Source organism: Morus notabilis, unplaced genomic scaffold (genome assembly GCF_000414095.1).
Source record: "Morus notabilis unplaced genomic scaffold, ASM41409v2 Scaffold40, whole genome shotgun sequence".
Lineage (NCBI taxonomy): Eukaryota > Viridiplantae > Streptophyta > Magnoliopsida > Rosales > Moraceae > Morus > Morus notabilis.
In genome coordinates, this window is record NW_010367845.1 from 119,817 (window position 1) to 136,451 (window position 16,635).

At 33.6% G+C, this 16,635-nt stretch overlaps 2 protein-coding genes across 4 annotated transcripts in view; one reads left to right on the forward strand and one right to left on the reverse strand.

Moving 5' to 3' along the window:
• The first annotated feature begins 5,019 nt into the window (after positions 1-5,019).
• On the forward strand, positions 5,020-6,847 carry LOC21393100 (1-aminocyclopropane-1-carboxylate oxidase homolog 1). Its single transcript, XM_010113596.2, has 3 exons — positions 5,020-5,827; positions 5,929-6,250; positions 6,465-6,847. Exons 1-3 carry the CDS (start codon positions 5,277-5,279, stop codon positions 6,720-6,722), a joined length of 1,131 nt encoding a protein of 376 aa, XP_010111898.1. The 5' UTR covers positions 5,020-5,276; the 3' UTR covers positions 6,723-6,847.
• A 5,716-nt stretch (positions 6,848-12,563) lies between these two features.
• Positions 12,564-16,635, reverse strand: part of LOC21393102 (transcription factor bHLH155) — an 8,830-nt gene continuing 4,758 nt past the window's right edge. The window contains exons 5-11 of one of the 3 annotated variants that reach the window (XM_010113598.2): positions 16,288-16,347; positions 16,014-16,133; positions 14,563-15,789; positions 14,341-14,442; positions 13,827-13,967; positions 13,472-13,597; positions 12,564-13,001 (exon numbers count right to left, since the gene is read on the reverse strand). In XM_010113598.2, the coding sequence (XP_010111900.1) occupies positions 12,921-13,001; positions 13,472-13,597; positions 13,827-13,967; positions 14,341-14,442; positions 14,563-15,789; positions 16,014-16,133; positions 16,288-16,347 (1,857 nt within the window). In that variant the 3' untranslated portion in view covers positions 12,564-12,920. Of the gene's footprint in view, positions 13,002-13,471; positions 13,598-13,826; positions 13,968-14,137; positions 14,203-14,340; positions 14,443-14,562; positions 15,790-16,013; positions 16,134-16,287; positions 16,348-16,635 lie in introns of those variants that run through there. The other 2 variants (XM_024175717.1, XM_024175719.1) reach the window with 2 other exon arrangements.

A 16,635-nucleotide genomic window follows, 5' to 3' on the forward strand; every position in this document is an offset into this window, starting at 1 on the left:
AAACACATACAAGCACCTGACTAAATTGTACAAACATATTTACTCTTCCTAAAATGAATTTTTGAGATTAAAAGTGTTGTTGGTAAAATTCTGAACTCTAAGTGGACGTTTAGTTCATGTATTCAAAATTATGATTCAGAATTATTTTTGTTTTACGTGTGTTTTTTATGAAAGAAAATCACTATAGAAAACCATGAATCATGATTCAGAATCAGAAACGAATACATGAAACAAGCATCCTCTAAATCAAACATTAAATGGGATTCACGAGTCATAAATAAGGATATCAAAGTGTCCTTATACATAGTGCGATCTCAGACCAATAGCAGAGGCTCAATTTGTCCTTACAGATTCAATGAATATGGAGTTGATGGGGGACCAATAGCAGAGGTACTCGGACCAAAACTTGATGTCTTTACACATCGTTTGCACTCTCATGTTGGCTTACGGACGCCAGAAATTCAAGTGAGATCTCATTTTCTCTTTCCCTCTCTCCTAAACACATACAAGCACGTGAATAAATTGTACAAACATACTTTACTTTTCCTAAAATGAATTTTTGAGACTAGTAGTGTTGTAGGGTAAAATTCTGCATCATAAATCATGTATTAAATGGGATTCATGTGTCATAAATAAGGACATTAAATGATCGATGACAGCTCAACCATAGCCACCACGTCAGATGGAAACTCTATTAAGAGCAGACCGTTAGTAAAGGCTGTGGCATACATAGGAGGTCGATCGCTCTGAGGAGATGCAAATGACAGCATGAGGTCGACCGCACCAATAACTGTAGGTGAAGATGATTCTGGGAGCGCTTCAAAGTCGAGTCTACGCAAGTCAAAAGACATGCGACATTTGCTATTTGTAATTCAAGTATACGAAATTTAAGTAATGAAATCGTCATCATTAATTATAATCCTCGTCTTTTGGAAAACTATCTAAAAAGATGAGAGAAATATCCATGAATTAAATAGGGAAACCAATTGGGACGAAAAGGAACATATATAAATAAGGAATTGTAAGTCGAGAAATGAGAATCATTATGAGCATTAGTGTGTGCAATTTCTCAAAAGATAGTAAATTCTCTCCTCCCTACAGTGAGCATAAATCTTGAATTAAAAATGAACCACTATAATTCTCGTATGTTCTTATTCTTTAATTATTTTTAATAATGTTTTAGATCATTAAATTCACACAAACTATTTTAAAATTTATTATATTTTTATTTACAAATTTTCACCGTTAACGAATAGTAGGATTGTTAGAAAATGTTAAAAGGAACAATATTCACATATATGTCAGTTTTTTTTTTTTTTTTTTTTTTATGTTATGTCGTTTGGTTACTTATGAAGTCACTTTAGGTCTCTACTTGGTGCAACACTGTTGATTTGTGTTGTAAACAGTGAAATGAAGGGTCGAGAATCTTCTCCAGATGATTGTTAAGACAAAGCAAGGCCTTTAACATCTTAATTTTTCAAATGGATGCTGCCAATCCTTTTATTTGCATCTATCTATATATTTGAAAGACGATCAATTTGAAACCGCTAAAACAAAATCCGTCCGATTCAGAATGAACTGTTATGTGATTTTCGATTCTCGTAACCTCTTGGAGCCTATCTTTTGGTTTGTTTTCAACTCAAGTTTGTATTTTTCTTAAGATCTTATGAACAAGTTTGTCGTGTCCCTGTCATTTTTTTGGAACTCGTGTGTGAATTCTAAGACCGGGAATTTCACAAGAATCAACCAAGAACAATGGAAATCAATCGCAGAAGACACGAATTTTACTTGGTTCAGGGGTTAAATCCCTAGCACAATCCACTATCAATGAACAAGAACAATACACCCTCAAGCCTCGCAACAATTACAGATTGAGTCTCTCACAGAATACAAGCCCTCAAACCCAGAGCAAACCCAGAAACTCAGGTGCGTTTAGAGCAAGGATCCGTGCTATGATTCGGATCATAGTTCGTGGCTCGTTACAGTATTTTTTCTCATAAAAAATACACGTAAATTGAAAATGATTCTAAATTATGATTCTGAATTCATAAATCAAACATCCTCTCACAATCTCTCTCTTGTTCTCTCGCCCAAGTATTCAATCTCAGACATAACAGAAGACTACAAACTGTTACGAGACTTAGGGTGTGTTCGGCTACCTAAAAAACTCAAAAAAAAGTAATTTGAGTTCTAACTTTATTCAAGTTCATGTTCTTTTAAGTTTGAACTCGAGTTTGGGACTAAAACTCGAGTTCAAGTGTCCCCTTCAACTCGAGTTCATAAACTTAAACTCAAATTAATGAACAATATTTTTTCTATTCTTAAAAATGTTATAACTTTTTCGTTTTAATCCTGATTGAGATGATTTTTTTTCTATGCGTTGACAACGAAAAGACGAATAAAACCCAATCCATATACCCTATTAAAATTTTTCATCACCATTGAGTTTTTATTAAAATACTATCTAAATACAAATTTAAGTTTTGACTCACTCAAACACAAACTCAAAAAAAGATTCTTATCTTAAACCATAACTCAAATGTACACAGCTAAACACAAACTCAGGTTACAACTTCAACTCAAATTATAACTCAAATTCAACTCAAAAACTACACTCAAATCACATTCTAAAAGAACATGCCCTTAGTTAATTGTTCTTATGTGTAATCTCCTATTTATACAAAATAACTAGACTCTTAACTAACTAGAGTTAGGCTTAACCATTGTTGGTTAACTAATAGGGTAAGTCGGTTAGGACATGATAAGCTGCAGTCTTATTACTCTATAACCGCCTTAACCAAATAATGACGGACCCTCATAAACTAGAGTCATAATACCAACATCATGGTTGGCATTTTGTCAATATATTTTTTGTTATTTTTATTTATTTATTCTTTTTTAACACTGCAGCTGTTGCATCAAATGATTGCTACTCCTATTTTATATAATTTCTACGACTATGACAGCGAGGAGAAAGAATTTACTCAACTTTTCCTTTCGGGCATTGTTATTCTTCATAGGGATGAAGAACTCCAATCCAAGGAAACATAAGAAGAAGGTTAGCAAGACAAAAACTGTCTGGAGAGGATTAGGTTAATTTCCTTGTTTTTTATGAAACCTTGTTTTAGCTAACAGGATTCAGTGTACGGGTTACTGCTTGCTTTTTATTCTGAAATCTTCTTCTTTTTTTTCCCTTTACTTTATCTTATTTTATTTTATTTTTTTGTTTTGACCAGTTTATTAGTGTATGTACCTTTTAACAGTTAACACGTTCATGGGGTTTTCTTTTTCTTGGATCTTATGTTTTTTCTCTTCTTCTAAAGGTTTTCTTCGCCTATTAAGTAGCCATATCTGAGAGTATTTGTTTGAGCACATAATTAAGGTTTCTCTTTTTTTGCTAACACATTCTCGTTCACTTTGCGGATTTGAGTTTTTAATTCGAGCTGAGATGTGACATTTTCTGAAAGCTTTTTACCGTAACAGAAAAAGTTAGATGTGATATTTTCTGAGAGCTTTTTACTGTAAAAACTTAAAATTAAAAACTCAAATCGGTAAAATGAACGAGGCCATGAAGATTTATCTTGTAGTGAATATTAGTGAGACAAGAAAAGTCTCCATAATGTTACCAAAATATATTGGATATAAAGAGTTTATATGGCGGGATGGGGTATCCTTATTAGTAGTACTGCAAGTTTTCAAACATTCGATCTGGTTGAAATAAAATCAAAATAATATATATATATATATATATAATTAAGATACGAGGGTAAAAATTAGAATCCCACCACTAAAATATATTTTCATACACTATCGTAGAATTCTTATGGATGCAATGCCCCAGTTTAATTACAAATAAAGTTAAATAAAACAGATGCTCAAACAACCAATCTCGAGAATTTTTATCTGTTTATTTCGTAAATTTAAATTATTGTTTAATTTTTTTTTGTTATAATATTTTTTTTACAAAATTAAATTTCTATTTAAATTTATGAGCCCAACAAGCTATTTATTATTTCCCCTGCCCTGATTTTCCAACGAAACATCACATCAATGATTGAGGAGAAAAAAAAAAAAAAAAAAAAAAGCGAAACAGAGAGCTTATGAACTTAACAAAGGGATATTTTTGGGGCAATGAAAAAAAAAAAAAAAGAAAGAAAAAAGTCACGTCCCAAAAGTTTTAGTAGTACTAGTAGCATGTAGACTAGCACTCAATCAGGGAAGGGATTCAACTCAACTTGACTGAAGCTATTTATTGCCATAACATTTCAAAAAGAGAATACCTACAAAATTATATACACATACGTGTATATATGTATATATATGTATGTATAAATAAGAAAAAAAAAAACATAACAAAACACACGCGCATCAACGTGCCTTGGATCCGTTCATTTCGTCGATTTGAGTTTAGAATTTGAGTTTTACTACAGTAAAAAACTTTTAGAAACAGTCACATCTAATTTTTTTATTACAGTAAAAAATTCTCACATAATATCATATTTTAACTCGAATTAAAAACTCAAATTAACGAACTAAACGGACCTAAGTTAATAATACTATTTGAGCTAATTCCCTATCTAGTGGACAAATAGAATCAGAAGGTCCCATGCCACACGGGATAAGATCATTATAGTAAAAGTAAAGCGTCACCTGTTTATATCTGTAGTTTATAGTCATTTTTTATAAACAAAATTTCATACTGAAACTTATTGACGCGTGCAAGCAATTAAAATGGGCCAAAAAAATAAATAAATAAATAAATAATTCCCCAAACGTATCACTCGTTAGATTGAACACGTCTAATTGGCCTTATCACCTGGATTATGACTTTGATTTTATCTAACTGGCTAGAACACAAAACTTATGAGCTTTAACTCTGCAGAACCGTTTTCGGCAACTAGTGTTGTAAATAAGGCCAAAAACCAAGCCAAGACTTGCTTTTTTCACGTTCGTGAAGATCTATATACACCAGAGAATCCGAAGGAAATGCCATTTTCCATTCAACTGACATTATGAAATTATTGAGTGGCAACACACACACATAAAAGACTACTACATTATGACAGTATAAGCTGTAAGAAATGCCAAAAGTGGGTATATTTCATTTTCTTGGACTTTTGTCTAACTTATTGTATTCAATATTCATCTCCAATTTAATAATCTGAGGCATCAGATCTTCCATTCAGATTAGCATCTTCATTTTTTTATTCAAATGACCTCCTCCAACTCAAATTATAAGAACCAAATTCCTTTCACAAATTTTTATTATAACTAAGATGGAAATCACTCCCGACACTGCAAAGCCTAATGTTGAGGATGATTTAAGTTATGACAGAGCCAAAGAAGTTAAGCAGTTTGATGATACAAAGGCTGGTGTTAAAGGGCTTGTAGACTCTGGCGTGACTAAAGTTCCCAAATTCCTCATTCATCCTCCAGAGAACCTCTCAAATGACTCACGACCGCCCCACAATGGCAATGACAACTTCCGAGTTCCGGTCATAGATCTCGGAGGCCATGAGGATTGCGTGAGGAGAGCGGAGATAGTTAGGGAAATCCGTGAAGCCTCGGAGACGTGGGGATTCTTTCAAATGGTGAACCATGGAGTGCCCGACGCCGTCTTGAACGACATGTTGGAAGGCGTTCGGCAATTCCATGAGCAGCCTAAGGAGATGAAGATGGAATGGTACTCGCGGGATCGTCAGCGAAGAGTGAGGTACTACTGCAATGGAGACTTGCTGGTGTCGAAAACCGCAAACTGGAGGGACTCCATCGCGTTCGATTTCCAGGATGGTCCTCTAGAACCCGACGCATTCCCTTCAGCCTGCAGGTGCTCTTTGAATATTTTAATGTTAACAACGTTGCTAATTCTTTTTTTTTTTTTTAATCAATCATCTCTTTTCACGCGACAACGCCTTATTTGATGGACAGACAAGCGGTACAAGAATACATGAAACACATGGTAGAGCTGCGGGAAACGCTGTCGGAGTTGTTGTCGGAGGCGCTGGGGCTTAGCAAAGACTACTTGGCCAAGTTAGAATGCATGAAAAGCGAAACTCTGGTTTGTCACTACTACCCGGTTTGTCCCGAACCGGACCTGACTCAAGGCACAACCAAGCATTCCGACCCGTCCGCCTTAACCATACTCCTCCAGGACCATATCGGCGGCCTCCAAGTCTTCCACCAGAATCAATGGGTTGACGTACCTCCATTGCACTCAGTTCTAGTCGCCAACATCGGCGACCTCATGCAGGTATACACACATTAATACTCAAAAAATTAATACTAAATATCACCATACCGCTATATTCTCGGTCTCCGCTTACCACAAGAATTGACATGTGAATCTGAGATTAGTTTTGAAAACTAATGTTATGGATAACAATATTTTTCATTCATTCTTCTATTTTCAAACTTATAATTACAAGTTTATATAATACCTTTTTGTATATGATCATTTGCTGCAGCTTATTACAAACGACAAGTTCAAAAGTGTGGAGCATAGAGTGCTGTCCGGAAGCAATGGTCCAAGAATATCATCTGCATGTTTCCTGTATCCGAGCGCCACCCACAGATATAAACCCTACGGTCCAATTCAAGAATTTCTGTCCGAGGAAGAACCGCCCAAGTATAGAGAAACTAATATTTACGAATATCTTTCTTATTACAGGTCCAAGGGTCTTGATGGCCACTCCGCCCTTCCTCATTTTAAGCTGCAGTATTAACAACTGAATTTATATATATGCTATGTTATGCAATGATATTATGGTTATCACTACTAGTACAAATTAAATGAGTGAACTGATTTGTACTAGTGAGGTTATACTTAACCTATATACTCTAATGAATAATTTGCTTTTTCTTCTTAGATGGCTTTTCTTCTTTTTTTTTTTTAATTTGTAAAAAAAAAAAAATCATCTGTGTTCTCATATCTCGGTCTCATATTTAACATATAAAATGGAAAAGATATGACCTAATTTTAATTAAAAGATGAGCTCGGTTTCACTCATACCACAATGAGTTTGATGACGCATAAGTTCTTAGCTCGACAGGATCTCTGATTAGTGCTACAGGCTATCGAGTATCCCATTGGCGGTATTTTCGTCTCATAAGATGTTAATTAGGGAGTTTACAAAACTGACAAAAAAACCATGCACGCAATGTGTAATGTGTAAGAGGGCGGCCAAGTTTCAAGCAGATTATTTTGTACGCCGTACCTTTAAGTCTTGTTTTTTTTTTTCCTCCTTTTTTCCTCTCTCTCTAATTATACCAAAAAAATGTCGAAAGTCGGACCAAATAATTCACCAAACCAGCTGCTTCAGTTTGAACAAGGAACATTTGCGTTATAACCTGGTCCCCGTTGAGAGTTTAACCAGAGTACGTCTTAGAGGTCGATTTTCTGCATAAGTACACAGCGATAAAAATGAAAACCTTGTCCGAATTGAATCCTCAAGAAGCCAAAGTTCTTATCTATTCATGTGTATATACATATATATATATATATATATATATATTCAGGTTCAGAAAGAGAATGGTCCCAATGCCAGCAAATATCATGATTCGTGTCATTTTGCTATTTACCAAAAATATGATTTCATGCTTATCATCTTCCATACACGTATATTTTGTCGTCAGTTTTTCTCTTTTCAAAAAAAAAAAAAAAAAGAAGAAAAAAAGATCATGATATTCTTTACTTTTCCCCTTGTGGGAAAAATAAAAAGTTACTACTTTGAAGCGTTTTTAGGACGCCCTTTTTTATTTTAAAAAAAATAAAAAAATCAAGACATCACCACTATCACCTCCACCAAAGGACCAAAAGGGACTTTTATGCTCTACTTAAATATATATGAGATGCGAGATATCCAATTAATTAATTTGGTGGGTGCTTAGATATGCGTTTCAAATTTTAACCGAATATGTACCATTTTATTTTATAGTTTAGGTATCCATATCTATGGTCCAGTTGGTTTGGAATTTTGACCTCTTCATTCGTGCAGAATCATTTTCCTGTGTTTGGCAGCAAGTGGTATGAGTTAGCCAAACTTGTCAATTCAAAGCGTTATGAATATTTTTTTTTTTCTTCTTTTTTTCTTCCGAGTGTAGTAACTTATATACGCCAAAAGAGTACCAAAACAAACAATGGAAAAAAAAAAAAAAAAAAGACATCGGTAGTGAGTGGTTACATCTAAGCTTTTGAATGGTCGGGAGGATTTCTTTTGAAACTTGGAAATTAAACGAGTTTTAAATTAAAGATCTTATTTATTTCACCGACTTAAATTTTCAGTTTTAAATTTTTACAGTTAAAAATTCTTAAAAAATCACATTTAATTTTTTTTTTATAATTAAAAACTCTATATCACATCTCAACTCGAATCCGTGAAGTGAACAAAACAGAAATATCTGAAGAACCAAAATTCTACCGGAATAAAAATGTATCTGGGCAGGTGTAGTAAATTCAAAGTATGTCAATGAAAATGAAAGGACCTGTATCTGGAGTCATCCTTCTTATTTCAATGACTACCTCCAAAATCACAAATCACTTGGACGATTGGTGGCATATTCTTCTTCCATCCAGAAGAAATCAACCGTGGCTTCTAAGTCGTCAACAACGGCGATCTTTGAAAGAAACAGACAAACGATGGCCACTCGCGGCATTATTAGAATGTGATACACACAGGATTTTTTAAGTGGTGTTCATGATCATGTAATCGGACACGAGTATGGTAACGTCGACCATTGATGTTTTAAATCGGGTTTTTTTTTTTTATACGGGCATCCTCTTAAATTTATACTACTTTGAATTTTGTGAACATTTAGTTCATGAATTCAGAATCATGATTTAAAACCATTTTTTATTTACGTATATTTTTTATGAGAAAAAATATTGTAGCGATTCACGAATAATTATTCGAATCATGACACGAATCCACCAACGTTTTGTTATAAATTCAGAATCATGATTTAAAATTATTTTCGATTTACGTGTATTTTTTTAAAAAAATATTATAACGAGTCACAAATTATAATTCAAATCATGACTCGAATCCTTATTCTAAACGCACCTAACTCCTTAAATTTAAAATATGTTGCACGACAGGTCCGATTGATAACGCTGTTAGAAAAATGGAAGGATTTCTCACGTGTCTATCACGTGCATATCTAATCAAGACTAAATTGAAGTTTAATGATATATTTTAAACAAAAAAAAAAACTAAAACATTAAAAAAAAAAGTTAAAATTAACAACTCACGCGAAAACCCCATCGATCTCTCTCCAGTCCCTCTCTCCCATCCTCTTCTCTCTCTTCTCTTCTCCTTCGACCCAAGTAGAGCTCCTCACCTCTTCTTTTTCTTATTCAGCATTAGAATTTCACGATTACTCAATCTCCATCAAGCTTCAATTAGGATTTTTAATTCTTATCTGGGTTTTTCCTCGCTTTCCTCTTCACCACCCCCCGTCCGATTCCTCCACTAGAAAAACCCCAATGTCTCTTTCGAGGAGGCCAAGCTCTTCAATCTCCATCCCACCCATGTCGCCGACCCCTCGAAGTCTCGCCTGGCGTTCGCGGCAGCCATAAGAAGTGAAAGTTTCGTTCTTGGTCGCCGATTGATCGACGGTTTCGTCCAAATGTTACCGTATTGATGGAAATCTATATATGATTTCATTGTGTTTTTTTTTTTATTTCTATTGTTTGGGGAAGCCTCTGGAGAAAAAGAAAGGGTCTTTGTTGTTTCTCGTCTCTTGTTTTAGTGACATTTAGGGTGCGTTTGGCTGTAATAGAGGAATGGTAATATGAATGGTAATAAGAATGGTAATGAAATAAAATGAAAATAAAAGATAATTTATTTATTTAGTTTTATTTTTACAAATATAATAGAATAGGATATAAATATTTTCATGTTAACAAAATTATTCCTCATGTTAATATAATTAATACCATATATATATTAATATAATCATTTAATAACTAATATTGTATATGTAAAATTATAAGGGTATAATATATATAATTATAATTATTTATTATTATAATTATTAATTACAATATCACAATTATATTATATTATATGATATAGATGTGATGTTTTCATTAATAATATGATAGTTATAATAAAAATTTGTGAATATCATTAGAATATAATATAATATATAGTTGTGATGTTGTAATTAATAATAATTATTATAATTATATTTATCATTAGAATATAATATAATATATAGTTGTGATGTTGTAATTAATAATAATTATTATAATTATATTTATCATTAGAATATAATATAATATATAGTTGTGATGTTGTAATTAATAATAATTATTATAATTATATTTATCATTAGAATATAATATAATATATAGTTGTGATGTTGTAATTAATAATAATTATTATAATTATATTTATCATTAGAATATAATATAATATATAGTTGTGATGTTGTAATTAATAATAATTATTATAATTATATTTATCATTAGAATATAATATAATATATAGTTGTGATGTTGTAATTAATAATAATTATTATAATTATATTTATCATTAGAATATAATATAATATATAGTTGTGATGTTGTAATTAATAATAATTATTATAATTATATTTATCATTAGAATATAATATAATATATTATATTATATGTTATAAGATATAATTACATTATATAAATTATTCTAATATAATATTAATTATATTATAAATATTAATATAATAATTATAATATTTAAGGGTAATGATGGAAAAGAAAATTAAAAGAACTTATAATGGGCATTCATCTCATATGAGGAAGGAATGATGATTCACCAATTTGATGGAAAAGTCATTCCATTTTGAATGATCATTCTTTTTCTTAAAACTAACCAAACATGAGAATGAGCCTTGATTCCTTTCATTTCTTTCCATTCCTCCCAACTAAACACACCCTTAGGTCTCGTTCATCTCATTTATTTAAGTTTAGAATTCGAATTAATAGTCGTATTTAATTTTTTTACTACAGTAAAAAAAATTTCACTTAAAATTACATTTTAATTTAAATTAAAAACTTAAATTAGCGAAGCAAATTAAATGATTCTTGATAAATATGAGGTTATGGTGGCAGTGGTGATGATGTATATTACCGATTATGCTCTCATGCTGGTTATAAAAATGGTGACGATGAGATTAATTATATGATGTGTTTGGTTTTTTTCTTCAATCATTGAATTATTCCGTTTTTTTTTATTCTTCTGTAATCTAAGAAGAGAGCGGAAGATCAGAGAGAGAGAGAGAGATTTGCGTGTGAGTTGTTGATTTCACTTTTTTTTTCGTTTAAAATATATCAGTAAAATACAATTTAGTCCTGATTAATTGTGCACGTGATAGACGCGTGAGAATTCTGTCTATTTTTCTAACGGTGTTAGCAATTGGACATGTTATGGGGTCAATGCCAAGATTCAAAGTTTAGAAACTTTATAAGCTTATTCAGTTGCATTTCTAAGTTATAGTGATTTGAGTGTAAATTTTGAGTTGAATTTAACTCATGATTTGAGTTGAAATTGTAACTTGAGTTTATGTTTAGTTGTGTACATTTGAGTTATGGTTTAAGATAAGAATCTTTTTGAGTTTTTATTTGGGTGGGTCAAAACTTAAATTTGTATTTAGATAGTATTTTAATAAAAACTCAATAATAATGAAAAATTTTAATAAGGTATATTTGTAGAGTTTTATTTGTCTTTTCGTTGTGAACGTATAAAAAAATCATCTTAATCGGAATTAAAACGAAAAAGTTATAATCTTTTTAAAAATAAAAAAATATTATTTATTAACTTGAGTTTGAGTTTACAAATTTGAGTTGAAGGAGAAACTTAACTTATGATTTTAATTCCAAACTTAAGTTAAAACTCAAGTTCAAACTCAAATTTTATAAAAAAAACATGAACTTGAATAAAATTATAATTTAAATTCAAATTTTTTTTTAAGTTGGGTATAATGAACAAGCTCTAAATTGTCAAACGCACAAACTTAAAAGGACATCCGTACAAATAAGCCTTTTAAGTCGAGCCTATGTCAACGTCAATTGTTGACTCTCTGATCGATCTTAACTGTTTAATTTACAGATGTTGTCACTTCCCAATTTATGGGCTGAGGAGCAATGGGACATGCATGAACGCACAGGATGGCTGGATGGGACGATTCCAGTGGTAAGTGCAGGACATACTTCAGTGTCACCGAATTGAAGGGCTAGGCCACTGGCCCCCCCTGCACAAAACTGGTGGAGAACTAGAGTCATTCTCCAGAGGAGCCCACGACAGAGGAAAACCGAGAAATACCGGTCAAACATGGTACACTAGATGCGTCTGTTGGTGAGATGGCTTGCCCCTATAGCTCACGTGGCAGAGCTCTCATGGGGCCGCGGCAATGACCATCTGGTGTATAGTAACTCGGTTGAATTACTTTTACCAAGAACGAAAATCTCAGTTGAATTACATTTACGGTGATTTTCTCACTTAGAAGCAATAATCTGACAAATCTCATGAACAAGGTGGGGGAGTCCTACTCGTATTCTTTTCGACTTTATCAGAGGCTGCAAGTTTTTCTTTGAAAATGTCTAGTAATTCTCTCATTCATATCTAACAAAACCCAACACTACATAAAGCCAGCCACACCAGAACTTTAATCTACATAACAAAGCGTCAAAAACCTTCGGGGGCTGGCAGCACGAACATAATGAGATATTCGTTACAACTTTGACACTGCAATTTCAAACTCGCACACAAACGATTGTCACATTTCAAGGAGAAAGCAAGAGGCAGAAGAAATAGATAAAAGGCATCTTCAAACTAAAGAAAAATGTAAACAAATCCACAATGATTTTACACAGCACACAAATAGAGGCGGAAAAGAAAAGGCCGCATGACAATCTCCGGGAGGAAAACCAACTGTTGCCGTTAGATGGCATTTTTAGGCTGCAATATTTGAACAAGGGACCACAGGATATCCATTCTGTGCAAGCTTCTGTTGCTCTGTCCCTGCAGATATTCAGAATTCAGGTTTAGTTCATGGTTAGTACCTAAATGACAAACTAGATACTTTCTAGGTTCAGGGCCTGATGTGGGGAGATTTAGGCATAAGTAATTGTTTTTATATTTTCATTGTCGTTTGTTCTAGCTTATTAATTTAGCTTTGTCTCCTGCTGCATCAAGATGTGAAGCATGAAGAAATTCAAAGGCTTTTGTGGTTCTTAGACATGATTATACATGCCATCCATTTAAGAAGTAATTACAATGAGTAATCAGGCCCTTTCAAGTTATCCACCATGACTTTCTTTTTTCTTTTTTCTTTTTCTTTTTTTTTTGAATAAACCCCCATGATATTTTGTACAACTGAAATCTGCTTTAACATGAAACTGGCCTTTTTGAAATTAATACTTGGAAAAAATATTTAAATTTGAAAAGATAACAAATCTCATAACAAAAGATTCAGAACCTTGAGATCCTACCTCAACCACAAAACATATCCATGTCTTCTCACCATGGGCTTCTGTTACTCCTTTTAAGATTGTAAGACCCAAGCTTTTGATAGCTTCGGCTATCTCAAGAAAATGGCTGCATTCCTCACACATCATCTGCACAAATCAGCCAAAATACTTGCAATACTGAGTATGATATCATCAGAGATTTAAAAGGAATATCATCAAATAAGGAGAGAAGTCTGTTATTAATAGCCAAGCTCACTGTTCTGCACATTCTCTATCAGGCATTCATATGTTTAACCTTGCAATTCAACTTTATTGTAAGATATCATCAGATATTTAAAAGGAATATCCACGATATACATATAAGATTCATACATACCTCTACAACCATCTGCCCACTCTTGTTCAGATTCTCCACTACGATTGAACAAACTTTCAGATTGCCTCCCACCTCCACTGCCCAACTTGAACCCCGTTCATAGGTTGAGGATTCTAGCATGCTTGTTTCCTTGTGACACAACTACATATTCAGCAGTATAAATTAAATAGAATCAAAATCAACAATAATAAACATAGAGCAATTTCATACTAAGCAACAAACGTTGCCAAGAGTAAAGATGCAGTACTAGACATCATATTGAAAACTGACAAATTTCGCAGCAGAATCAAAAGAAAAGGACAGGATCATACTTAATCCCCCAAGATATAAAAATGACTTTCTGCCCATAGTGATAAAATCAAGTCTGCGTGGAAGCCTAAGGCCAAAAACAGCTAGATGTAAACTATATTAACTTAGAAAAAAGGTATATTAAAATGAGCATATTCAGCTCCAATGGAAATTGATTAAGCTGCTTCTAAACTTTGGTAAGCCTATAATATGCCTTGCTATATACCTTTGTATCAGCATATTTGTTTAGCTTGTCAGCATGCTTAGCTATACTTTGCAGATATAGCATGTGCTTGATCGTGCGCTCCAATAGCGAATCAATACTGCACTGAACAAGTATCATGAAATTTTAACACACGTCAATGCAAAACTATTGCATGAATATGAACTGTACTGCAACTTGTAAAAGTCTAGAACTTGTCAAAAAATAAGGATGATATGAATTCACCTTTGCTCCATTAGGTATTAGCTCCCTTAGTTCCTTAATACGATCTTGTATCAGTTGTCTGTCCCTTGGCCTAGGTCTGCAATTTTCACCAGGTCTGGCCCTCTTTTTATTGTTCTTGTTGTGTACCGAAGACCTCTCAAGCTGCTCACTACTAGCACTTGGACAAGTTGATGAAAACCCTTTCGGGGACATCACGCCACAAATACCTGATGAGCTCAAGCAATGCTGTTTGTCCTCTCCTTTAACCGAGGGTTGACCAATTGAATGATTTGATGAATCAGTAATTAAAGTTGTATGGCTTGAAGGCTTAGGATATTTTTCAGTTGACAACAGAGACTGCACTGATTTACAAAACGATTTTTCACTCTTAACATCACTATGACTTTGGCAAACATTAGCAATTACTGCTTCTAGAAGATGTTCGGGATGGGAGTCAGCAGCCAACTGCCTACTGCTCATTTGCTCAGGCATCTCTAGAGCTGTTCCTTCAGTTTCCGTTGCCTCCCAATCAAAATACTTGCTATTTTTCAGAAAAGCTGGTCCAAGTGCTTCATGGAGCTCATAGCCAGCAGGGAACTTCAAAGATGTGCTAGATGTGTCAATGTGGCTTAACTCAGTTTGAAACTCCAGATTATCCGGATCTTTCTGAAACTTAGTATTAGAGGGTCCACTTACGTGCAACACTCCATTTTGGTAATAGTCTACACTGTCCAACCTAACTCTGTCACAAACAGCAGAGCCAACAAGGCCTGAAGAGAAGTGCGCAGAATCAACTTCAACCTTTTCAGCTGGAAGTACAATGCTAGGTAAATTAACATCACCCATAACAGAACCGCACAGGAATGGATTACCATTGTTGACTGGACCCACTGCAGCATCTTTGCAACTGTCGATCTCTCCTGCACACTTCCAGTTATCACGCAGGTTCATTCCTATCACTTTGTGATTTTCATGCTCAAGGATGTTTGTTCTCGATTGAAGTAACTTGGCACTTTCATCAGTCCCATTTGTGGAAAACTCAAGTCCTCCATGCTTATTGACAACATCAACTGCCTTTTCTTGATAATTATTAGGCAGTGATAAAACGTAAGGACTATCACCGTCTTTCCCTACATATGGAAAAATGGAAAACCAAATATCTGGCCCTTCTCCGTTTAAGGTTTTGTCTAAATTGTGCAAGCAATCAGGAACAGTCTCTGAAGTGAAACTTTTTGAAGGTATGTCTTGCTGAAAAGAAGATACTTTGCATCAATATAATGCTTCATGTACTTCTGTTTTATCATAAAGAAAAAATAGAAATAACAAACATACTTCAATTTGTGCCTAGCAAGCAGGTATGCAAATCATTCGGGATAGAAGGGCACACCACAGAGAGAGAGAGAGAGAGAGAGAGAGAGAGAGAGAGAGAGAGAGAGAGAGAGAGAGAGAGAGAGAGAGAGAGAGAGAATTACCAAATTTACTGAACTATTCACACTAGATTGTATTGGAACAGGAACGTGTCCCACTAAAGAATCTTGAAGAGACATAAAGACATCTCTAATATGATTAACCAGCTCCATATCTTCAAGGACCTGCTCCTCATGGAGAAAGGAACAACAAAAATTAATACACAATCAAAGTTACAGATTATGACCCAAAATATTAAACATATCGTAAACCAAAATGGAGATATACAATTAATAATCATACACGACTTGAAACTATGTATGAGAAGTAAAAACTTACTTCATTAAAAGAACCAAGCTGAACAACTCCATGTGGAACAACAGCTACAACAGCAATAGTCTGGAAGAGATGACAAGAAAACCCCTTTATGTCAAGAAAATTTAGAGGAAACAATGATGAAGGAAAAAAAAATTGTAATGACAAGTTGATAATGCAGTTATCCAGAACTGATACAAACAATAAGGCGTCAAACTTACTGCACCTAGAATTAAATTGCTTCTTCAAACATAAAATAATAATAAAATAATTTGATTCAAAAGTTAAGGCCCCGGTCATTTTGTTGGTTCGAATCACAACTCAAGTTTTTGCTCCAGTGTTTTCTCTCACAAAAATTCCAACTCCCCCCTC